Genomic DNA, 24,924 nt, shown 5'->3' on the forward strand with positions numbered 1-24,924 from the left:
TATTCCCAATAGCTTTTTTGATGCCTGATTTCAAAGGCCACAAGCAGTGCCTTGGCCGCAGCCAGCAGGCGCTGCTCGTAGTGGCTGAGGGGCCCCTCAGGGAGCTGGACGCTGGGCCAGCCCACCCAATGCCTGACAGGGATCTGATGTGCACAGGGCTGAGAACCAGTGTCCTGCAGCAGGGTGGCCCTGCACCGGCTAGGGTGCAGGGAAAGAGCCTCCCCCAAGCAGGCTGAAAAATGCAGCACACAGCTGCATGCACCAAGAGCTCACAACACCCACAGTGTAGCACAAGACAGAAAATGACCGGTGTGCTAAGGCGTGCTCAGAAGGTATCCTGCCAAAGTGAGGAAAGTGAGATGCAGGCTGAGGATGCTGGAAAGTAGAGGGACCCCTGACTCAGGACCTGTGTGGGCATGCCAGGCAGGACGATAGTCTCCAGGGGAGTGTTTCCTGGCCACACCCCATGGCAAGCCCCTATGCCCACCTCCTCTGGCTCAGCCAGAGTGGTCCTGGGTACCAGGTATCTTCCGCACTTTGGCGGGTCCATCAGTGTGGCTGGCAGTCGGGTGGCCTAGGTCAGCCTCTGCCTGGGCTCCTCCCTGCTCGCCACAGCCCCCACGCCAACCAGATCCTTCTCCCTTTCACACGTCCATGAGGAGCTGAAATCCATATCTGTTGGGCGGCTCTGAACCCCTGGTGGCACCTGCATGACTGTCCATTGGGCAGCGTGGGATGGGCCCATTAAGGTGGCAGAAGCCACCCGATGGGATAATCATTCGTGTACCGCTAGTGGTTGGAGCCAGTGGGAACATGTTAAAGACAGTGCTGCTGGGGGCCAGAGAGGAGCTGCTCCTGCTTCACAGCCACAGCCGTGATGTCAGCTGGCATCCTGCAAGTTTGGGTGCAGGAGCCCCAGGCAGCCCAGCTGCTCTCTGGGTGTTGTTTCTTCCTGAAGCAGGGCTGTCTGACACAGATCTGCACTGTGCAGGGAAGAGGGGGCGCATGTGGACTGGGGAGCAGATGCTTGTCAGGCCCAGCATGGCAGCATCCTGAGTGTATTTGTTTCCTCATAGTTTGAGCAAGAAAACCAGCGACTCATTGGGGAGATGAACAGCCTGTTTGACGAAGTGAGGTGGGTACGCAGTTCCTCCACTGAGCCCTGGTGACAGGCACGGCTGGTCTGGAGGGGCAAGTCGCCCTGAATGTGATGACCACACCCCCGCGCACAGAGGTGAAGGCATCGCTCCACAGGGGCTGCTTCGATGAGCCACACGCACCCATGGGCCCTCCTGGCCCCCAGTGGAAGCACTCAGGCCTCAGCTTCGGTGAGAGTGTTTGGAGCATCGTGAAAGCGAGGCCTGGGTCTTTGCACAGCAGGACTTTGCACTGCGGACTCCCCGAAAAGAAAGTCCTGATGCTGTGCTTATCGCTGGTGCTCCCCCCGACAGCCCTCCAGCCCTCCAGCCCCTCCCTCCACCCAGCCTGTCACTCCCTGGCCAGGCCCCTACCACACCGTTCCTCCTGAAGCCTGGTACTTGCTCCTTTTCTTTCTGTGACTTCCTATCCCTTCCCTTCCTGTCCCATTCTGTCCCATCCCTACCCACCTCTCCCTTGGTCTGAGGAAGTCATGGCCACCCATGCAGCCCCAGCTGCCACTTTGTGCCCGAGCAGTGGCTGACTTTAGCCTGTGCCAGCTTCCATTCCTAGACACACACAGGCCCAGCCCACCCCAGGGTACCCATGCCACCCCCAAAACAGGGAAGACACTTGCCAAACCTAGATGTGATGTTTTCAGACTAAACGGGTGGGGGTGTCTGACGAGGGGTTGTTTGGGTCCTCGGTGTGTTCAGTGTCTGTAATTGCAAGCACGTGTGACCAGGTGACCGGCCAGGCCTGGGACTTGAGAGACTGGGCACTCTGTAACCAGGGCATAGCCTCAGGCTGGCCCAGAGTCAGGAGGGAGCCAGCGGGGGCAGTCATCCTTCCCCCGGGAGGGGGAAACATATTGTTCCCGTCAGATCCCTAGGAGCCAATGACTAACGCACCTTATATCAATTCTTCTTTTTCTGAAGGCAAATCGAAGGAAAAGTGGTTGAAATCTCCAGGCTGCAAGAGATATTCACAGAAAAAGTTTTACAACAGGTAAACAAAACTGAAAAATGTGATTGTTTCAAGCTTTAGCTCAAGAGAGAAATGTCCTAAGGCAGAAATCTCTGCCCGCAGATCTGGTTGGCCCTGCGGCTGTGCAGTGTGTCTGCATGGTGGGCGCTGTGCCCAGCGTGGGGCAGCTGAGGCAAGGGCAGGAAGGGCTGTCCTCCGGGGACCCAGGTCAGGCCCGTGGCCACCCCGTCTGGGAGGTGGAGTGCATGGGCCCACAGGAGGACAGGGTCTGGACCTAGAGTCTGGCAGCTCTTGGCTTGGCTGCCCTGGGGGGAGCCGAGTAGCCCCTCTGGACTCCGGGCCCTGTCTGTAAGATGCAGTAACCCTGCAGGGTGGCTGCCGGGTGCAGAGGTGACCCGCAGAGGCACCTAGCCCCGAGCCTGAGGGAAAGCAGCTTTCGGTCCAGCAGCGTCACAGGCCGCGCTCCTCAAGGAGAGCATTGCCGTCTCAAGGCAATCGTCCTGTCTCGTCCACCTGCCCAGTCCTGAGTCGCTGCCGCCCAGTAGCTGGCTAGAGTACTGTTACAACCTGACAAAGCTCCCTTCCGCCTCAGCACCACAGGCTGTGGCAGGGTTCAAAAGATGGCTTCGTTTCCCCAGTGTCAGGTGGGGCTACGGGTAGCTTTCCCTAAACCTGGCATCGCTCAGAGCCCCAGGAGCAAGGTGTACTGAGCCCAGCAACAGGATGGAAGTTCAGGGTTGTAGAGCTGCCCCTTGCGACTGCACCCTGACGGATGCTCTCAGACTCGCGTGCTGGGCCCAGCAGCCTGCCGTGTGCAGGTTCTCCAGCTGCAGTCAAGCCAGGCGTGGCCCGGGTCCAGTGTCACATGGCCAGGGACTACTCCCATCCCCATCCCTTTCCACATCTGTAAAATGAAACCGGCATCCCCGCCTCGCGCAGAGCCAATGAACAAGAAGGACGTGGCACATCTGGCCCACGGCGTGCTCTAAGTGTGTGGGGCTGCCATTACTTTGGGCGTGGCCTTGGCGAGTCTGGGCCTTGTCCTGCTTCAGTAGCACAGCCGCGGCCCCTGCCCAGAATGTCACCTCATTGTCTCCTGTGCGTGCACACGGAATGCCAGGTGGGCAGACTCTGCACTGATTCCCACTCTCGGCCCAGCTCCGAGATGTAGCCAGCATCCTTAATGCTGGGATCCTCATGCCCGTGGCTGCCTGAGGCCCAGGCCTGATGTGTCCTGCAGAGGGCAGATGAGGCCCTGCCTCACCTCTTCCTGCCACTGCCGCAAGGGTCTGGGCCTGGGAGGGATGGGCACAGCTCCACCAGGGCCTTGGCTTAGGGTTCAGGGGGTCAGACCTGGGGAATAGGTGTCGGTGTTAGTGTTTCTGGGTGGTTCGTGGGACATAGGCAAGGGTCACTTAGCTCTTGCTGTGAGATCTTGCTGAAGGTGTGGCCGCAGCACAAAGAACCCCGGGCCTTGTCCTCCTCATCCCGCTGCTGTGTGACAGTCGCTGCCGGGAAGCCTGTGGCCCAAGCCCCTTGAGCAATGTGGAGCCCGGCGGCCTCTCCAGCACCCTCACGCACTCCCCACCCATGGGATGCAGCAGCAGCCTGGCCACCCTCCAGGGGAGGGGAACCCCGAAAGCCACTGTGGGGACCCAGGGGTCTCCCACAAGGGAGCCAGGCTCTGCTTCCTGCGCATCCTGTGTCTGGACAGCCTCTCTGGGAGCACCTGCGCTGACCTCACCGTCCTGCAGATGCAGTGCTGAGGCACGCGTTCTGAAGCCAGCATGTGTGTTTTAAAGCAGAATGTCCGGACTTGAGAAAGATGGTCTGTGTCCTCATCCCCCAGCGAGGGGCCTGGGCAAGGTGGCAGGCAGGGCATGGAGCACGAGGACAGGGCCGGCACCTCTTCCAATCCTGCTGCCCCTCTGCTCTGTGACACTGAGTTAGGAAGCTTCTCTGGGCCCTGAGTTTCCTTCAGTAAGATTGGGTATCCCTACATCTGGGGGCACTGTGCAGGTGAGGCCTCTGGCCCTTGGGAGGTGGTTGCTTCTCTCACCGTGATGGGGGCTGTATTTACCTGGCCCCTCTCCCCCATAGGAAGCCGAGATCGACAGCATCCACCAGTTGGTTGTCGGGGCAACTGAGAACATCAAGGAGGGCAACGAGGACATCCGAGAGGTGGGTGCTGCAGCCCTGTGGCTCCCGCCCTCCGGGAGCTTCCAGGAGCCAGGGCTCTGACCCCGCTCCCTGGGAGCAAAGGGTCACATTTCTGTAGGGTCATGGTTTAGCATCGAGGACAGCGAGCCAGTTTCCATGGGACTCCAGCCCCGTTTGTTGGCCTCACTTCTTAACCAGCCATCTTGTCAAGGCGGCCCAGTGACCCCGCTGGCTGTGGGGAGGAGACATGGGACCGGGGGACCCTGCGGGGCTGTGGGTAACAAGGCAAGGCCTGTGCTCCACCCACCAGGCCATCAAAAACAACGCAGGCTTCCGCGTGTGGATCCTCTTCTTCCTGGTGATGTGCTCCTTCTCCCTGCTCTTCCTCGACTGGTACGACAGCTAGCGGCTCGGGCCGAGCGCCAGGCCTGCCGTGTGCCTGTGGGCCGGCACCTGGCACGGCACGGCCAGGCTTACTCACTGCGCGCAAGGAGCGGCGCAAGTGAGACAGACGCGTGCTTAACAAAAGGGCACCCAGGCAGTTGGCGGCCAGAGAGAACGTACCGAACTGGAAGGGGTCCATGCCCCGTCCCGGGCCAGAGGAAGTCCTGCCCCTGCCCACCCCAGCAGCTGCCCCGGAGGCCGTGCCCGGTGACACCACTCAGACGCTGGGTCCGTTTCCTCGCGGCTTCCTGTCAGGCTGAGCCGGCTGCTACACAGTCACGGCGCAACAGAAAGGAAAACCCGCACTCTCCTCGGCTCATCGACACTACCCAGCCACCCAGTGTCGGTGAGTCCGAGACGCCACGGCTGCTGCACCGACAGCGACGCGAGGGCAGGCTGGGGATGGGCACTGCTCTGGGAGCGGGGTCCAGGCTAGGAAGTAGGCCACCGAGGGGAGGGCCCGCTGCCCCGCGGCTGTGCCACTGCTCTGGGGGAGACACCCGAGGCGTGCGTGCGGACAGACATTCTCTCGGGCGGCACGGTACCCTTCAGTTCTTTATTTGCAGAGTGAAATGTCAGAAGTTATTGCAGTCAATTTACAGTCAATAAAGTACACATCTACTGGGAAACAAATGGGGCTGCCGTGTGCGGTTTCCGTGGGCTGTGCGCGTGTGTGCGGGACACGCTTTGGCACATGTTATTGCTCTTGATGAGTTCCCCACAGTCTCTCATCGTCCCCCGCAGCACGTGCCTCTGTGACACACACCCAGCAGGCTGAGGCCACAGCTTGCAAACACCCTGGATCGCAGAATGTGTTTCTCCTGGAAGCACACTCCAGGAGGCTTCTGGAGCGACCGAGACCACCATGCTTGTTCGCAACACACTGCGCTACTCGTCGTTTATTTCCAATCTACTCAAAGACAGTGAAACTTTAGACATGCCCACCAGAAACAACACGTTCAAATAGCATGAAGTAGAAGCGAGTGTCATTTTCTATTTAATTGTCTTACACACTTAGTTCCTCTAACTGGGGATTTTGTAAACATTTAATGTCAAGGTTCAAACTGAAACAATTACAAAGGTTGTAGGTTGAAGTCCTACCTGCAGGGTGCCCTCCCCAGCTCTCCAGCCTTCCCTGGTTTCTACAGCAAGGGAGTTACTTCTTCTCACAGAACAAAGCTTACAGGAGCCCGGGCTTGCCAGCGATTACATCGTCACTTTTCCTACCCAGCTAATTTTTTTTAAAAACTTGCATACAGGGCTGCGCGTGCAAATTTATTCATATTCGGAGTTAACAAAAGGGCCGGTGGTGTTTCCTTCCTGTTCAGTGCCTGGCCCAGGCCTGCTCCTACCCACCCCTCCTTGGGCTCTGCGGAGAACCTTGCCATCTCCACCCGGTGGTGCCTGCTCCTCTTCAAGATGCGGGGACAGGGCACCAGAGGTGGTCCAGGGTGGCCGTGCTAAGGCCACACGGAGCATCGCGGCAGGGCTGCCCGCGGAGGAGTCGGGACGGGCCCCCTCCTCCCTTCTCTGCACCACACCAGGTACGGGAGGCTGGAGAAACAGGAGTCGGCTTGCCCCTGTCAAAGAGAGAGACCACTCCAGATACGGCTGTGGAGTATGGTGGGTGAGAGCAAGGTGGCTTCAAAAAAAAAATCAACCCCACAAAATGCAGTATTTAGCTGAAGTCAAAACTCCTGACATGTCCAGTGTACATTTATTTTTTGACAGCATCCAATAAACCTGGTGAAGGAGCTAAATTAAGAACCCTTACCATGAGTGTGTCAGAACCTTTAAGCAATGCTGATATGCACTTGGTTTTATGCCCGTGGGTGGTCGGCAGCAAGTTTTATTTGCAAAGCAGCATAGGCAAACAGAAGCAATTGCACCGTAAATGAGTAACCTCTAAATTACCAGTAGTTATATTTAATGAAATGTCCCTCAGAGTCCCTTTTGACCTTCAAGTGACACTGTGAGGAACTTGCCCATCTCACTAAGCCGACTTCTCGGCTGCTTCCGTCTCCTGCTCCGACAGCTTCTCTTCCGACAGAACCGACATCCAGGGCGATACGGAGCGGGTGATGCTCTGCTTGGCCAGGTTGTAGTGGTTTACCACTGTGTAGAACTTCTCCCGGGCGCTGGAATCTCGCTCTGCATAGTAACTCTCCAAGCCTTCCGGGATACACTGGGTGTTCTGCAAGACAGGAGCCACTGAGACACTGTGGGTGCTGGGGAATGCCAGCGTGTGTCCCCCTGCACAGCCCACAGAGTGACCAAAGGCAGGCGTGCTCCTGACCCCTGCGCACAGCCCTCCACAGAACAGACCCAGCCAATGCCGTGACAGACGCTCCTGCAGCACCCTCACCGGGTATCTTATACCGGGTCTCACTTCCTTCTACCCTACTGAAAAACTGACACTTTGGGCATGCCCAGAGGCACCAAATCACATGAGGAGGGAGGTGAGGACTGTGTCCCTGTGCTGGGTCCCAGGGAGAGGGACAGGCAAGCACTGGAGGCAGAAGGAAGGGCCCGAGAGCAGAGGTCATGGAGCAGGAAGCTGCGGACAGATGGCTGGACCAGGAGCACACCGAGGGGAATGGAGAAGCTAGGAAAGAAGAGGCGTGGGCTGTGCCTTGTGAGCCGCGGGGCTGTAGGGAGCCACAGAGGAGGCTCAGGTGGGGCTGAGCCAGGAAGCTGCCCTTCCAGAGACCCTCCACACGCATCAGGCCGGACAGCCTCACCTGAGCTGGCTGCTCACAGGCCAAGAGTGGACTGACCTGGAACAGTGCTGTGGGGCACGGGAGTCTTCGTGCTCCCTTCACTCCAGCCCCACAGGGGAGGTGTGCAGAGGCTGCCAACTGTCTGTCACACCCATTCCCTTGAGTCAAAGGGGACACACAGCACCCCAAGAAATGATGACATTTCCCAGCTTGCCTTGCAGCCAGATGAGGTCATGTGACTGACTTCCAGCCAGGAGCATTCAAGTGGACCTCGGGGGCAGGCTAGACGGCCCTGAGGGGATGCTGCACGCCTCAGCTCTTCCCATCGCCCCCTCATAGCCAGCTGCAAGAGACAGGACTGCACAGACCCACGAAACCTGCCAGCTGGGACTCCGAGAGAGGGTAACACACCTCCTTCCTGGTCACAGTCTCTGGAATATGTATCTGAGCACCCAGCCATCACACTTGTGCCAAGGATCTCCTTACCAGATAGGGACACAAGGCCCAGTCATTAGGGGTCTCCATCTGTCACCAAAAAGCTTTAACTCTGCAAATGTGCGCCATAGCCATCCGTATTTTAGACATCTCCGCAAGGGCCTGAGGCTCAGTCCCACCGCATCCAACATCCAGGCCAAGGCCACAGCACTCAGCCTGCTCCCAGTTGTGACAGGAAATCCCTGCAGTCTCCACCCTACCTGCCAGTGGGGTGACCCTGATGGAACCCTCGACAGCCTCGGCTAGGACACAGTGGCCGCTGCGCCCATAGATGTGGGTGGCCGGGGGCGTCTCATCCAGCCCACAACACCGGGGACCTCCTCTTTCCTGAGCCTCTGAGTGCTAAAGGAGGGTTCACTGGGCCCCCTAACTGGGGTCCCTGCTCCTCAGGGCTGCCTTGCCACCTCCCCTGTCCTGGCAGCAAAGGCATGGGCACCGGGTCTGCACCCACTTCCTGTTTCCCTCTTGGTGGCTCCCCACGGTCTGCAGGCCTCCCTCTGCGGCAGGTGCCCCTAGTCCCATTTCACAGGGGTGGAAGTGAGGCTCAGCGAGGTGAAGCAGCTCCCCAGTCACACAGGCTGCATCTGCGGCCTGAGGTCACAGCCCTCCACCCCACGCCATCGCCCTCCCAAGAGCTGACCGAGACTTCCCACACAGCCCAGAGACAAGGAGAGTGGGAGAGGAAGCCCCAGCCAGGGTGGAAGGGCTGAAGGCGCTCTTCTCCCGGAATGGGCCCCTGGCAGCCTACAGTTCGGGCAGCAGCCATTGAGTCGGGTGCTGGTGCACACGGGCTGCAGAATGGATGTCACCCCCTCGCCGGTTACTGTCACCGCAGGCTTCCTGCTCTGCCCTGGAAAGCGCAAATAGGATGCACAGGGAGGCGGAGACCTGCCTCCAAGAGTCAGGCTTTTGGGGGCTCCAGCAGGCCTGGTGTAGAAGCCCCCTGAGAGCCCCCCGCCCAGGCCACTCTTCCTTGCCCACTACAGCGGCCCCTCAGCCACTTCGCCGCCTGTCTGTCCCAGTTCCAGTGAGGACCTAAGGGATCGTCCCCATCACACCCCCTTCCTCCAGGTGCCATACAGTCTGCGACAGTGGCCCCTCTCCCCCTGTGCCCGGGGCTGCCACAGGGGCCGCTGAATAAGGGTCTATGAAGGTGGGGGGACCCTAGCGTCAGCCTTCTAGAAATACAGCCCTAGTCCCTGCCCCTTCCCTTCTTTTCTGCTTACGATCACTCAGGACGCCCATGCTGCAAGGTGTGAGAGTCACAAGGGACTGCCTCTGCTGGTGCAGCTCCTGGAGGTGACCGAGCACTGGGACGAGGGAAGCGCTGCCATCAGGAGCCGTGCAGGACAGCAGTGTGGGAGGAAGCAGGTCCCGGCTGGGCCATGGGAACTCTTCTCTCCCGCTACCTGTGCTCCATCCACGAGTCTAAAGCACCCAGTGACACTGCTGGGCCTGGCAGCTCACACCGTGCTTGGAGTTCAGAGTGCCAATCACTGGGAGGAGCAGTGTCCGGTCACGCCTGGAAGGCTCGGAACATCCAGGGTGCGGGGCACCAAGCACTCAGGAGACAGGAGCCCGTGGCAAGCATGTCACTTACCCCTCTTCTGTGCAGCTTGCGCAGGGCCCCCCTCTCTCTGCACGGGGCCTGTGTGTCCTCCCTCTTCCTGCGGCCCAAAGTCCCTTCCTTTTTCCCCTCTTGCCTTCTCTTCCCCAGACTCGAGGTCACAGCCAGGACCTCTACCCATCACTCCTGACCTCCGCCTACCTGCCCAGCTACCAGTGAGGCTCCTGTTGTTGTGACAGAGCACAGGGCCCCTGCTGCACGGGGCCTGCTCCAGCCAGCTGGGAGGGACACAGGAGCAGCCCCAGGTCAAGGGAGAGAAGAGAAGCTAAGGTGCCCCCCTGCCCCCACAGGGAAAACAAAGCTTTACCTTGAGGACGAACCCATCAGGGCAGGCACGATCATACTTGTACACCTTGTAGACGACCAGGAAGACCACACAGGTGAGGAAGGCCAGGGCAAAGAGGACCAGCACTGAGACCTGCGGGCAGAGGTAGCAGCCATCAGGGGCAGCTGAGGAGGCAGCCAGGCAGACACGCGCACACATGCGCACACGCACACTGGACCAACGTGTAAAAGTCCAGAAGAGGCAGGAAGGTGGACTCCTTCTCAAAGGGTACTTTGGAGACACTACAACAGTTTCAGTTTGCACCATGTGCCTGCCACTCCTTCACCTTTCTTGAGTTGTTTCTAGTGGGCCAGGCTTGCAAAGAAAGCACTGGGTAGGGACCCAGGAAAGCCTGGGCACTGCCCAAGCCTCTCCTCAGCACCTTGAACTGAGGACTGGGAAGTGAGGCCTCTGCTGTCCACGCCCAGTCACCGAGCCGGGACATCCGCTTCATGGACACCTCACCTCCAGAGCCCCAGGCTCAGTGCTGGGATGCAGTGTCACCCCGATCAGCTGACCCCGGGGGACAAAACATCTGCAGCCCTGCCCCCCCTCTCTCGACAGTGTCCCACAGTGCAATGCATGTCCACGGCAACAGTGGGAGTCCTACACTGGCCCAGCACACAGTAAGACCGCAGCATGGGAGACAGCTGGCATGGAGGCAGGAGACCCGTCCCTGCTGGAAGGCATGGGGCACAGGACCCTGGGTGACATTGCACCGGGACCCTGAAGATGTTCAGCTGGCTGCTAGGAAGGCTGGCAGCGGGGAGCATGAGGCTGAAGGTGTGACCCCCTCCAGCCCAGGTGAGCAGGGTGGCCATGGGGAAGGCACAGCACACTGAAAAACGAGATGCTGGCTCCCTACCTCCCACCCACCCCTTCCACTGCCACACACAGAACCTCCCAACCCCAGGGGTGGGGAGCAGGGGGTCCTGCTGCTTCCTGGGGCTGCAGAAGAGACCCAGGTGCAGCCTGGCTCATCTGAGTAGAGCCCAGCGAGAGGCCATGCACCCTGCTGGCCTGGGAAACATGGCCTTGAGTCCATAGGGGGAGTGGGGTTCCCTTCCCACCTGTGAAAGGGAGCAGAATTATCCAGGAGCCGGCCAGGAGCAAGAGGAGGAGATGCAGGATGAAGTGTGCCTCGAGCCACACAGCATGCTCCCTGGAAGGCGGAGCCGGCCCCGCAGTGAGCGCTGATGTCCAGTGGACACCTGCAGGCCTGCACCAGAGCTGTCCCTCGGCTGGCTTCACCACGCACTGATGCTGAGACTCCTGGAGCCCCACCTACCCCAGTCAGTTTTGCGCCTATGGGACTGTCATGTCACTGTCAGGCTCCAGACCTTGTCACTGACACCTCAGGCACCCTGCCTCCATCTCCCAGGGCTCCTGACCTCCAGGGTTCAGGTCTGCTCAGCCACATCCTTGCTGCAACCCCAACTGGAGGGTCAAACAGAAGCAGAGGGCAGGGGTGTGGGCGTGGCCTCAGTGGGCACCACCCCCTCACAAGGCCCTGCGGCACAGCTCTGGGTCCAGGCACCCTGGCCACACTCAGGTCAGGACAAGGCAGCACCAAGGTCCCCGGGCCCTCTGCCCAGGCCCCACCCACCCAGTCACAGACCACACCCATGGCCCCCAAATCCTCCATTCCTTACTGGAAGGCTCCCGGGCAGGTGGAATGAGGCGTGTCCCCCAGGAGGTCCTACTTTGTCCAGGTCTGGCCCCAGGCTCCAGCCTGTCCCCAATCCTACTCCTCTGTGGCCCCACCCTGGGACTGTCACCTTCCCTGAGGACCAGAGGCTGTGGTCTGCCTGGACAACAGGTACCGCATATGGAGGCGCACCCAGCACTGGGATGCACACAGGACAGGGCAGGCTGTCTTCAGGGCCCAGAGAGCAGAGTGCCTACCAGGATCCAATGGCGACTGCCAGCTCATGGCCCAACTTGCCACAGACACGAGGCAGGGTGCAGCCTGGAGCAGCAGGAAGTCGGCGTCTGCTTTAGAAACAAGGGCCGCATCTCGAGGGTGCCAGAGAGCAGCACGGCACAGGGCAGGGCTGGCTGGTGACAGCCACCAGCCACAGGTGCACGTGCCCTGTGGCTCTGGCTTCCAGTCCAGCAGCAAGGAAAGCAGTCATGCAAGGGCTGGTGGGAGGGCCAAGGAGCAGGCACGGTGCCAGGATGCTGAGGACAGGGCCTGGTGTGCTGGACACAGCAGGTGTGGCTCTTGCTATGCTATTATCACTGCTGTCCTGTGTTTTACCTGGGGTCAGAGAGACAGCTAAGCCGGCCCTCCACCCAGGTAACCCACCCCTGCTGCCCCCCCAGCCCCCCTAGCAGGGTTGTGTCACTCAGAGTGGACTGAAAGGGGACATCATTCACCTGCTCCTTCAACCTAGGAGCCACACGGGAGCCAGGTTCATGGTGCCCCATCTGCTAGAGTTTAAAAATAACCCAGCCCTCCTGGCAGTGTGGGGAAATCACTTCCCCACGCGCTCTGGAACCCGGCCTGGGCCTTTATTGCAGGATTCCCAGGCCTGGCGGCCAAGGCGCTCATGGAACCGAGAAAGGAGAGCAGGACAGTCCCTGGAGCTGTCGCGGGTGGAGGACAGAGAAAGAAACCGAGTCAGCAGGCGGAACGGGGCTGTGATGCACTTCCCAGCCTCCCATCCTCTCCTCCCCAGGCCTCTGCAGACCCCAGGGAAGCCCCTCCTTGCCATGGCACTACATGGTACCAGGACATGCGTCCCCCTGTGTCTGTCGTGGCTGAGACAGCGCCATGGGCCTTTCCAGAAGGGTCCCCGCCTAGCTCGGAGCTGTCCTGACCGCACAGTGTGGACCATGAGCTTGAGAGGCAGCCTGGCCTGTCAGGGCACCTGTCTCATCTTGGAATGGGGGACAATGGCTCAAACTCTTGCAGGCTTTTCAGGAGAGGGGGTCTGAGAGCGTGCTGTCAGTCCCTCAGCCTGGGACCCTTTCAGGCCCTCCAGAAAATGGGCTGAAATCTAACCACAAGTGCTGCGAAGGAGACCTTGTTCAGCAACAGGGCCTTTTGCTGATTTGAACACGCTGAGGTCATTAGATTGGACTCTGTTCCAATTTTCCTGGTGTCTTTTGACAAAAGGGAAATGGGGACACAGAGACGATACTGCGAAGACTGAGGACCAGAGTGACAGATCCCCAAGCCAAGCCACGGAAAGGTCAGCAATGCCCAGAGACAGGGAAAGACAGGTGGATCCTCCCTACAGGATTCAGGAGAAACCTGGCCCTGTAACACCTTGATTTCAGCCTTCCGGCCTCGGAACTGTGACAGATTAGGTTTCTATGGCTGTAAGCACTCTGCTTTGGGTCACTTTGTTATGGAAGCCACATCAGGTCATCCTGCCTTCTCCCCTCTTAGTCAGGCCCTGGACTCCAGAAGGTTCTGGGACACCCGAGTCTCTCTCTGAACACCAGTCCCACATACAGCCATCAAGTCACCAAGCATCTGTTTGTCCTAATTCAGTACAAGGAGTCCCAGTTTGGAGACTTGCATGAACCTCCCCCTCCCCACGAGACAGCTAGGAATATTCTAGAACACTGGGTGAAATTACTGAGCAAGGCACTGGGGCTTCCTGCCCCCCTTCGAGTCCCCTGAGGCTCGCTTTGCCTCGATAAGCGTCGCTCTGTGCGTCCTGGAAAGCCCTGCAAAACTGTGTCTTTCGACCAACTTCTGAAGACTTTGGCCAAAAATGAAAGGTGGAGTGGCCACATGGTACCAGGACAGAAAGGCACTGGCCCTGCACCTGTGCTTGTGTTGGGTGCACAGGGCCCTGGGGCCAGGCAGAGCAGGAGTAGTGAGCCCTCATCCCTTACACAGCGCTGCAGCCTTCCAGAGGGAAGACACTGAAGTACCAGGCTCAAGCCCACCACGGTGGCTGAATAATGGCCCCCAGAGACAGCCACGTCCTCATCCCTGTGCTGTGCTTTGAATGTGTCCCCCAAAATGCATGTGTTGGGAACTCACCCCCCAATGCTGAGTGTGGGGAGCCAGGGCCTAACCCAAGGCAACTGGGTCCAGAAGCCTCCACCCTCAGGACTGGATTAATGCCCTTGTCCAAAGAGTGGATTTATTATAAAAGGCAAAATTAGCCATGCATGGTGATGTGCGCCTGTAATCCCAGCCCCTCAGGAGGCTAAAGGAGGAGGCTTACAAGTTCTAGGCCACTCTGGACAACTTGGCAGGACCCTACTTCAAATCCAGCAGGGGTTGGGGTGCAGCTCAGACCGCCTCTTCAGCATGCATGAGGCCCTGGGTTCAACCCTCAGCACCACAGGCACAATCGCTGAAAGAGCAGACTCGCTCCCCTTTTCTCTTGCTTGCTCTGGCAGCGAGAAGGTCCCTGCCCACTGAGTCCAGGACCTCTCCCTGGGGGCAGGTACCCTGCTTACCTGTCACAGGGGACCTCATGGGGGTAGCCTGCGACAAAGGAGGTGACATGAGGCTGGGCAGGGACTGGAAGATGGACTCAGTGGGCCTGAAGGGAAGAAGGGCCAAGGCCCTGGACTTGATGCTCAGGCGGCCTCTCCCATGACCACAACAGGCAAGGCAGGCCTCAGGCTGACTCCAGGAGTGAGGGGGTGAGGGAGTGAGGGAGGGGCACTGATCCAGTCCCTCGAGCCTTGCCGAGCCAAATCCTTGAGACCTGGAGCCGTGCTCATCTCGGTTTCTCTAAGCACTAGAGCGGATCCAGGATAACTTTTCCTCCATCACAAGGTGCCTGGACTGCAGGCCTGGGCCAAGGACCAAGGCCACCGGGCCACCTGGTTGGGACAAGGAGCTTCCCCAGGGCTCAGAAGCCAGGGCCTGGGCCACCATGCTGGTACATGTTCTCCTTTTCATTTTGTATTAGAATCAGAAGGGAAAAAATGACACAGTACGAAAGAGTATGAAATAAGGAATCCAGCCTGGGCTGCATCATAACTGTCTTTACTCGTCTCTTTTTCTGTACAGAGAAGAGAGAGCCCCTGCCTTCTCGTGTCTTCCAGGGTCCCCAAGTGGTCAAGGGACTTTCTGGGTGATCTTGGCCGGGAAATGTCAAGGGAGAAAGCAGGAGACAGAGGCAGCCTGGAGGGGTGGCCTTTAGGGAGCTCAGCGGGGAGGAAGGGAAAGGTGAAGCTGTTAAACAGGAGCAGGAGATCTCCAAAACACAAGCCGGGAGTGGTGGCGTGCGCCTGTGATCCCACCACTCTGGGAGGCTGAGGCAGGATTGAAAGTTTGAGCCCAGCCTGGGCCACTTAGCAATTTTGCAAGACTCTATCTCACAAAATAAAAAATGAACAATAAAAAAGAGGTGGAGATGCAGCTGCTCAGTACCATGATGTTGGTGCCCTTTACCTCTCGGCCGCAGGCAACACCACAGCTACTCAGGGTGATGTTTCAAACACATGGGGTGCTATACAGACACTTGCAACAAAAATGAATTATGCCAAAATACTGTTATCAAAATACTTCAAAACATAAAATTCTGACATATATGTGCTTTTTTATGAACACACTACTAAACAATGAGATGTCATACATACTGTGATTTCCAAAGGAGGATGAGCAAAAACACTATCCCAAGGCCTTGGCAACATGAAAACCTCCGTCATGTGCACTGCAGACAAAAGGTCACAGGTCCTGCTAACCCCGCTGTAGCTTACTGCCTGTGTTCAAAAGTGTCCACCGATAACTACGACATTGCTGAAGGAAATTAAAAAGGCTCTAAATCAATGGACAGATACCCTTGGCCATGTATTGAAAGAGGTAATATCATTACAGTGAGAACAGCGGCCCAGCTCACTCAGAGATTCAGTAAAACTCCTGGCCAAATCCCAATGGCCTTCGCTGCTGCTCTTTGTTGTTGTTGATGGTGACACTTTTGTGGTTGCAGAAATGGAAACCATAGGGCCCCTGAGGAGTCAAAAACAGTCTTGAAACCAAAGAACCAAATTGGGGGACCCAATTTCAAAACTTACTACAGAGCTCCATGGCACCAGCAGGGAAAAGGCAGATAAATCAATGGACTGGAGCAAAGAGTCCAGAAATAAAACTGTCCATGGTCAAATGATTTTCATTAAAAGGCACCAAGACCATTGAGTGGGGCAAAAAAATAGCTGTAACAATCAATGCTAGAAAAAGTGTGTAGCAAAGGAATGAAGCTGGATCCTTACGCCATAAACAAAAAGTAATGGTTAGAATGGATAAAAGACCTAAATACAAAAGTTGAGCCATAAAACGCAAATCCAAACCACAGTGAGACACCACTTCCTACTCAGTGATGACACTAATTTTAAAAAATCATAATAACAAGTGCTGGTGAAGTTATGGAGACCCGGGAACCCTGGTCCATGGCTGCCACTGCACCAGAAAACATTGGGGCAGCTCCACACCATGTGAAATATAAAATCACAGGAACCAGCAACTCCGCTCCTGGGTATAAACCCCAAAGATCATACGAGAAGGTATTGATTACCTACCATGGACAGGATAGAATGACGCCCATGACAAGGTGTCACACCCGGAAAGCATCGCGCTGAGCAGAAGAACCACACACAGAAGGTCGCCTCTTGTAAGAGTCCTCTTATGTGACATGCCCAGAACGAGGCAATCCACAGGGACAGAGGCTGATTCACGGTGGGCAGGGGCAGAGTGTGAGGGCTCCTTCTGGGGTGACGGAAACATTCCGGAAGCACATAGCTTGACGTTTGGGCATCCCAGTGAGTACATTAAACACACTGTAAACTGTGTGTTATGTATTTTACTACATTTTTTAAAATCTGGGCTGGAGGAGGGAAGCTGGGTATCGCAAGCTGCTAGGGGGTCCTGGCCAGCTTGATCTGCCCCACGCCACAGCAGCCCTGAGAAGCCAGAGGCACCCGGGGGTATTTTCCAGACAGAACAGCTGGGAGCAAATACAAACAGGATGTGGGCCTGCAGGGAAGTTTGTCGCAAATATATTACGGGACTTGGGTCAGCCCCAGTGGTTGCCGACTGTTTTGTCCACTGTTACTCACAGCGACGACAATCACAAAGTCACTGAACCACCAAGGTACTAGCCCCTTACTAGTTCTCTGAGGAATCAGCAAGGATTCCCTGCGCCTTCTGGTGTGGGGCCACCTGTCCTGCCAGGGGACTCTGGAGCCGCCAGCCAGCTGCGGGAGAGACGGGCACAGGATGCCTGCAGCAGCAGTCACCCATGGCCCCAGCTACAGAGGACAGGGTGCCCGGCTCTGTGGTGTCAAGTGGATACTGGACTAACTCCTGCATCACCCCTGGGTGCCCTTGGCCCCACCTGCAAGCTCTCCCGCCTTAGTTTTCCACCCTCCAGACCACGACAGCAAGGTCAGCCTCTCAGAGACAATGATCAGGAAGGCAGAGAAGCAACACTGCAGGGGCTCAGGATCAGGGTCGATGGTGGTGGTGGCTGTCACTCAGCTCTGTCCTCACTTCCTCAGGCTAAGCAGGGAGGAAGTAAGCGCTTCTGCTGAGTAATGCACTGCCAAAGAAATCTCCGAGAAAGAAGTCAAACCCTGACATCCTTGAGCGTTTACAGCACTAAATATTTTAGGTGGCCACACAGCAGTGAACACAGACACACGCCTCCAGGAGGCTCAGCCCCTCCACTCTGGGGGGCCCCACTGCAGCTGGACCCCGAGCTCATGGCTCTGCCACCACAGATACAGGCGGCCAAATCAAGCAGGGTGTACAGCGAGGCTCAAGGTTGCTGGATGTCCAAATGCACTCGCTCTCGGGTCTGCGGCAGGACCACCACTCGGGAAGACCCGACAGGCTGCCGAGGAGACAGTGTCACAGAAGATGAACACATCACACATGCACCTTGGGACCCGCCGGGGATGACTGGACAGGCGCACAGAAGCTCAAGGTCAGGAAGGACTCGAGAAAAAGATCCCCACCACCCCCAGGGGCATCTGTGACCAGATGCCAAGGGGCACTCCCCCCAGCAGGAATGCCAGCCCTGAAGATCAAATCCTGAGATGTCCTCTGTCCCTGAAGGATGCTCACAGTTAACCCTGGAGTCCTCCAAGTCCCCCAGGGGTGCGTGGTACTGGGTGAGGGGTTTGGCTGACCACCAAACCCTTCACTCCCAGGCACAGGGAGCACGTGTAGACTCAGCAAAGAGCCAGGCCCTCTGTGCCCCACAGCCCACGACAGACCCTCCGTCTTCCAAGGCGGGGAAGGGACTATGGCCTGGCAGCCCTGCAGCACAGGACACATGCTCTGAACAGGTGAGGGGAAGCACAACTTTAAAAATGCTTAGGTCCAGCTTCTGTGAGAAACATCTCAGGCCCCGTTTCCTCTCAGCACAGACACACCTCAGATTAATTAAATGCCTGCTCCTCTTGCTGACACCAGCTGCTGCCGCAGCCTAGACTCTTGGCCACCACGGATGATTCATCCCGCCACCCTTGCGTGGCGGAGTCTTACAAAGCCCTTTCCCCACCAGCGGTTACCTAGCAACAAGCCTAGCAACCTCACAGCCAAGAGATTAATCCCTGCATGAGGATCATAAAGTAACATCCAAAACGACCTGTCATTTCGAGGATGGCATCCAAAGGCACACAAAGACGAGGCGTGCCCAACACACAAATTAGAGACAAAGGGGACACGCTGTTTACCTGTTGCTTCAGTATCTGAAAGGCAGGATCTCCTTCTCATGCTCACACAGGAGCAGCCCTGCGGCCAGGGTGTGCATGGTACATATGGGCCAGCGAGGGCAGCTCCTCCGTCCCGACCTTCCTGTTCCCACACCCGCTGGACCCGGGGTTCAGCAACCAGGCTCCTCCACAGGATGGCCACATGCCTTCTGTGTGCATGCGCTCGGGGACGTCACAAATGTCACTGTGCCATAAAAGGCTGGGGACCGTTCCCGAAGGGCGGGCACTCAGCATTCCCAAAAGGTTCCAGCCAGAAAGTTTCCAAGACCTGGCAGACACCGGCACCACCCAGAGAGCAGGCGAAGGTGCTCATTCCCAGGCGGCTGGCCCAGACACACCTGGGGAATGGGCTTGGAAGGTGGCCCCTGAACACAGGCCACTCAGCTACTAAGGTCCGGCCACGGTGTCCCTGTGTCCACAACAGGCTACCTGGCTCTGATCACACCTCTCAGGCTCCCTGACTGGGAGGCTGCACAGGTCCCCGTGGAGGACATACACCCGTAACCGGCCCACAGACAGGGCTCCCTCAGTGAGCTGACAAGGAGCTTCCATGAGCAATGGACCCACGGGGATGCCCTGGAAAGCGCGCCAAGGCCCCCTCACCAGGGGCCGGCAGCACCATCAGTCACGCATTTACTCAGCAAGCTGCTGCACGGGGTGCCAGGAAAATGGTATCCAGGATGCCATCCGCTGGCACAGGCTACCAGTGAGTCAGTTCTGTGTGTACACAGAGTCCCCACACCCTCAGTCTACAGCCAGCACTCTTGCCTCGGGGGCTGCCACGGCCTGGTTCCCTTCCCAAGGTCACCGACTTCTCAAGGCCACCCCTGGGGACCCCAGACTGCAGGGTCCCTGCACACATCCCCCAGTGCTGGGATTTCCGGCATACGCCACCTCTCCTGGCTCGCAAGGAATCTCGGCCACCCTGTAACCATCCCAGGGGCTGCCAGCTCCCCAGAGAGGGGACCCGGGAGAGGGGCTGGCAGGGGGACGAGGGAGCTGGCATGGGGTGGCCTGAGGAGCCTGCACCTGTGCAGACTCCAGCACAGGGGCCACACTGAGCCACAGCAGCCTGGCCCGGGTGCAAATGCACCAAGCAGGGATCGTGGAGGGGCAGTTGGCCCCGCAGCGCAGTCACCTCGGGTTGAGACTTCCCACCAAGCTGGGGCGGAGGCAGAGCAGGCTGCCTTGGGATCCTGTGCTCTGCCTCAGTTTCCCACAGCCATAGGATGGAGATGACAGCGGCGCCTGCCTCGTCGGTGTCTATAGGGCTGGGTGAGAAAACAAGCCCAACCAGCTAGAAGAGGTCGGCTCGGCTCCCGGGAGCACACGCTGCAGTCTGATGCTGTCACAGCCTCCTTGAGAAGGCAACAGGGACGCGAGGGCGGGGGCGGCTGATCCAGCGGAGGGGCCCCAGGGAACTTCAGCCCTGTGCAGGTCTGGACTGGGGGCGGGGAGCTTCCTGCTGGGGCTGGAGCCTGGGCCAGGGCCCTGTGGTCAGGAAGATGCTGCCTTTAGTTATTTGTCATTTACGTTTGTGTTTTGAGACAAGGTCCTCATTATAAGGTTCAGGCTGGACTTGAGTTCCCTATGTAGCCCAGGCTGGCCTGGAACTCTCGGTGATCCTCCTGCCTCAGCCTCCTGAGTGCTAGGATTACTGGTATGGGTTCACCACTCCTAGCTTTTGAAATTTTTATTTTTTTAATTTAAAAAAATTTTTATTGTTTTGAGACTGGATCTCACTAAAGGCACTGACTTTGGAGCCAGAGAGTCATGGGGAATAGTGGCCACTTGTGAACACCTAAGACTCATGTGAGGGCCCCATGAGGAATGGGCTGGGAGTCATGAAGAGGGACAGAAGCTAAGCACAGAACACTCTGGCTGGTGTGAGGGCAGCCGTCCTGCCACAGCAGCCAGCCCCCTGCAGGGCACGGATCATCTGAGGCCTTCCAGGCCCTCGGGCTCCAGGCAATAGAAGCCAAGGAATCGAAAGGTCCCAGCCGTGGCAACGGACAGCCCTGGCGGCACATGTGCGTCACCCCTGCCTGGAGTAAGAGACCCAGGGGCCTTTACAGGTGACCTTGTGGGAAAAGCACAAACCAAGGACACAGCAGGGACAGAGCCTGGCACACACCGATGCTCAACAGAGGGAGCAGCCGCTCAGGGGCCCTTACTGCTCCCTGCTCTGCAGGGACCAAAGTGACAGGGCTGAGAGGCACAGCACAAATCGAGAGCAGAAGCCCAGATACCCCTGGACATGGTGACACCGAGACCCTGACTTCAAGGTCACTCCTGCCTTGACCCGGGTCAGCAGCTGCTCCCAGGGGGCAATGGGCAGGTGAGGCCCCTGCCCATGTCACCGGCCAGAGCAGGGGACAGGTGCCGACCTGGACTCAGTCCCTCTTGGCCTGGCCACAAGCCTCAAACGTGTCAGCTGTCGAGCCGGGAGCTACCACAGGGCATCTCAGGCACCGCAGCACAGACTTCAGTGCTCCTAGCGTCCTCAGCTGGGAAACAGGCAACCACACAGCACCTGCCATGCCTCAGAAGGCAGTGGGCAGGGGCTGCGGGAGGAGGAGGAGGAGGAGGAGGAGACTGCCCACTCAGTGAACACAGCCAGGGGTGCAGAAGAGAGCCAGGCGGATGGAGGGAAGGACGGATGTGAAGGTCACATCAGCCCCAGCGCTCCCCAGTCTCTCCACCGAGCCCCTCTCTGGCTTCCCTTTCATTTATTAACCAGCAGGGACAGTTACCTCCTGGAATTGACAAGATTAGCCTAGGAATGAAACAGGAGATGATATGCAGAGGTGCTCTGGACCGCGCAGGGAGGGAGTCCCGATGCACCCCAATAAGAGCAGAGAGCTAGCACACCCAGGGGGTGACCAGAGCACCAGCCAGGGAGCCTCTCCAGGCCCAAGAACCCACGCTGTCTTCTGATCCAGCCCTGTTTGTCTGGGCGAAAAGCACGGTTGCCCCTCCTCTCCTGCTCCCCAGAGTGGGTCCCACCCAGACTGGCTGGGCTCCACCCCTTCTGCGGCCCCCCTCCCAGGAGGGCAGAGGTACCCGTCCTGGCTCCTAGTCCTGCTGAGGCTCAAGTCCTGGAGCTCACGCAGCTGAGGAGCTCAGAGTCAGTCTGGCACGCGGTAAGCGCTTTGTGTTAATTTTTTGATGCTGTCTGCTTCCTTCCTGGAACTGTTAGGCAAATGTTTGAATGTTTGGCAAGTGACTTTTTCTCGTGTTTATTATAACTTTGTCACAAAGAACGTTTGTGAGTGGGTTTGCCCTGTTATAAAAATAAGTAATAGGCGATCATTCTGGAAGTCGAAGACAAGGAAAGATTTTCTACAAGCCAGGAGGATGACACCTTGGTGGGCAACTGCACAGTGGATGGGCTCCCACTCCTCTTCCGTCCCTCTTGTTCCACACACCTGCTGCGGGTCACCTCTGCAGAGCTCGCCCCGCCCCAGGCCCGCTCACCTTGAACCTCTCGGTGACGCCCTCCGTGATGCTGACTGTGAACTCCGCAATCTTGGGAGGACGCGCTTTGCCTTTCTTGCGGTCAGGTTCATACTCCGTCTTCGTCTTCACGACCACCTTAGCAGGGAACAGAGCAGCACCAGTCAGTGGTGAACCCAGATGTGCTCAACATTGGTCCCCAAGCAGGCGGGGCTGGGAACGATCGTGTCCAAGGCCACCATTTTGCCAGGAAGCAATTCCCAAGCAGAATGAGCACAGCCGCCTCTTACCGGAAACCTCCCTGTGCCAGCACTTCAGGTTCATTATGCACTCAGAAGCAGGAGCTTCCCCAGAGAGACCGGTACAACAGGGCAGAGAGGTAAGCGTGCTGGCTAATAAAAGGCAGGGTACAGGCTGCACGACATCGACTCCTAATCCAGTGCTCCTTCCACCCAGCAGAGATGCGTTGGCCGGCGTTGGCCCAGGGACTCGGGAGGCTGCGCCTGCTTTTGCCAAGGCCCATCTGTGCCACCTGCCCACTGTAGGCAAAATCGGATGGTCAGAACACACTGTCCCGCATTCCATCACACACAGCTCCCCCAGTGGGCAGGGCAGGTGTCCCAGCCTGAGCTGGCACTTGGGTGGCACCGGTGGCCCTCACATCTGCAAGGTGGTGGCGTGCATGTGGTGGATGAATGGCGGACGGGGAATGGGACTCATCTTAGCAGGCGACAGAGGAGGAGACTGGAATCCCAGCCCAGACCAGGGACCCTCAACCTGTACCTGCAGTGACAGATTAGGTGACCTTGGACAGGTCCCTTGAACTCTCTGAGCCTTCACTTCCACATCTAAACAATGGGGCCACCTTGGCAGTGCCCTCTCGGTGTTGCCACGCTGAAGAACCTCAGCCTATAAAGTGGCAGAACAGGCATCCACCAAACATCAGCCGGGATGGTCCCTGCCATCGCTGCCCCCCGTGACATGGCCCCTCCTTTCCAGTCTCCCAGTGTGTGCACCTGGGGCAGGTGACGCTGCCTCCCTGAACCCAGACTGCTGGCAACACAAGTCCATATGGTTCCAGGTAAGAGGTCGGCTACAAGTAGAATGAGAGATCCTTCCAGACCCTTCCAGAAACTGCGTGTCCAGGGTGGCCTTAACCTTCAGCACAGTGACCTTGGGCATAGTCCAGAAACCCTCTGAGCATCGGTCTCCTCATCTATGACCTCAGAACCCTTCTAGCCCAACCACGGGTCCCTGCTGGACCTTCCTTCTGGGGCACACCTGTCTGCCAGGCACCCCTCAGTTTGAACACTCCCAAGAATGAGAGATCGGGCACCTTCCAGGGCCACCCAGGCCACCCCTGATTCCAGACCTGCCTGAACCACTCCTGCCTGTAATACGGCAACTGTGCCAGACAGTTCTGAGTGAGATAGGGCTCAGGCCAAGCAGGGGGTCACCTGACCAAGGTGCTGCTTCAGGACACAGGGTTCCTGGCACCCTGAGTGGGGACAGCTGGGGTTTCAGGTGGAGGGGAAGAGGGCATCAGGCCAGGCTTTGCTAACAGGACCAGCCTGGCACCCACATGGGGAGGGGTGGAGTGGAGCCAGAAGCCTCAGGGACCCTTCTCTGCAAAGCACATCCTGGCCCCTGAGCACCCCCAGAAAGGCCCTGCGAGGTAGTGGGTGCACAAGAGTGACCAGGTGATCCCCCTTCCCCCAGGGGAAACACCTGCTGCCAGCCCCCCACCCAAATCACAGACAATAGCTTCCAGGGAGGCTGAATTAATCTCTGGCGATCCCATGGGAACAAAGAAACCTCCAGGAAAACGACCCCACGGGGACACCTCCCACCCCACCCCTGCAGGCAGCTCTCGGAGCCCTGAGTCAGAGCCTCCCTCCACCAGGGACCAGATGAGACAATAAATGTGAAAGACCTCGGGGAGGGGGGCGGGGAGGAGCACAGCGGGAGGGTGGGGACTGAAGGCCCGCAAAGGATTTCAGATGAATCTTGCAATACAGTTGTTAAGACTTTTAAAGATCCTGTTAACCTTATCGTTAACTCTGCAATACCATCTTACTGGAGAGAGAACGACTTGACTGGATGCTACATTCCTCAAAAAGAGGACATTTTTTAATTCAGCAAAAATGCTCCGGGGAAAGACTAACAGCGGTTGTCCCCGGTTACACGGCTACACTAATACTGAGCGAGCCCGGCACTCATTAGGACACGGCGCAGAGGGAACAAAGAGAGAGGAGAAGGAAGGAGGGCCTCGTGAGAGCTCACACGGCGCTCGCCAAGGCCGGTCAGCCAGGGTAGGCAGAAAGGACCGGGAGGGGGAGCCGGTCCCTAGGGACACCCGGCCAAGCCCCCACCTCAGTGGGCCAATCGGATTGAAACGGGACCACCCGGGAAGGCACAGGGGCAGCCGCGCCCCCCAAACCACCCTGGTGCCGCGGAGCAAGGAAAGTACAGGGCAGCTAGGGGACCAGGGGCCGCTCCCCCTCGACGTGACTTCCACAAAAATCAGGGGACCGCGGTCAGGATAGAGCTGACACCCAACGAAGGGGACCCCAACATCGCCAGATCCAGAAGGCAGTGCGCGCGCGAGCGGGTACACTGTCCCCGCCTGGCCTGCCTCTGCCAGCGAGAGCCCGCCCCCCACTTCGCGTCCCCGGCGCACGCGGCGATTCTTTTGTTGCGGCTACGGGAGATTTAGGGGTGCGCATCCCGGCAGCTCAGAGGGCGCCGCGGGTGGGGGGTCTTACCTTATCCGGGGGCGGGAACTGCAGCTGATTGACGTCGAGGGGCGTCATCAGGGGAATGGTGTCGAAGCCATCTTCCAGCAGCGGCTGCTTGGTGCCCTTCTCCGCGAAATT

At 58.2% G+C, this 24,924-nt stretch overlaps 2 protein-coding genes across 4 annotated transcripts in view; one reads left to right on the forward strand and one right to left on the reverse strand.

Annotated features, from left to right (window-relative positions):
* Stx18 (syntaxin 18) overlaps window positions 1–5,361 on the forward strand; it is a 97,420-nt gene extending 92,059 nt beyond the window's left edge. For 2 of the 3 annotated variants that reach the window (XM_010641817.3, XM_019210269.2), the window contains exons 8-11: window positions 1,077–1,135; window positions 2,076–2,145; window positions 4,225–4,305; window positions 4,595–5,361. In XM_010641817.3, the coding sequence (XP_010640119.1) occupies window positions 1,077–1,135; window positions 2,076–2,145; window positions 4,225–4,305; window positions 4,595–4,690 (306 nt within the window). In that variant the 3' untranslated portion in view covers window positions 4,691–5,361. The remainder of the gene's footprint in view (window positions 1–1,076; window positions 1,136–2,075; window positions 2,146–4,224; window positions 4,306–4,594) is intronic. The other variant, XM_019210271.2, reaches the window with a different exon arrangement.
* Window positions 5,362–5,939: 578 nt separating this feature from the next.
* Nsg1 (neuronal vesicle trafficking associated 1) lies at window positions 5,940–24,918 on the reverse strand. The gene is made up of 4 exons (XM_010641816.3): window positions 24,814–24,918; window positions 22,070–22,186; window positions 9,878–9,988; window positions 5,940–6,922 (listed from the first exon to the last, which is right to left on the reverse strand). Exons 1-4 carry the CDS (start codon window positions 24,859–24,861, stop codon window positions 6,722–6,724), a joined length of 477 nt encoding a protein of 158 aa, XP_010640118.1. The 5' UTR covers window positions 24,862–24,918; the 3' UTR covers window positions 5,940–6,721.
* Window positions 24,919–24,924: the final 6 nt, after the last annotated feature.

Source organism: Fukomys damarensis, unplaced genomic scaffold, assembly GCF_012274545.1.
Source record: "Fukomys damarensis isolate Sample0158 unplaced genomic scaffold, DMR_v1.0_HiC HiC_scaffold_35, whole genome shotgun sequence".
NCBI classification, from domain to species: domain Eukaryota; kingdom Metazoa; phylum Chordata; class Mammalia; order Rodentia; family Bathyergidae; genus Fukomys; species Fukomys damarensis.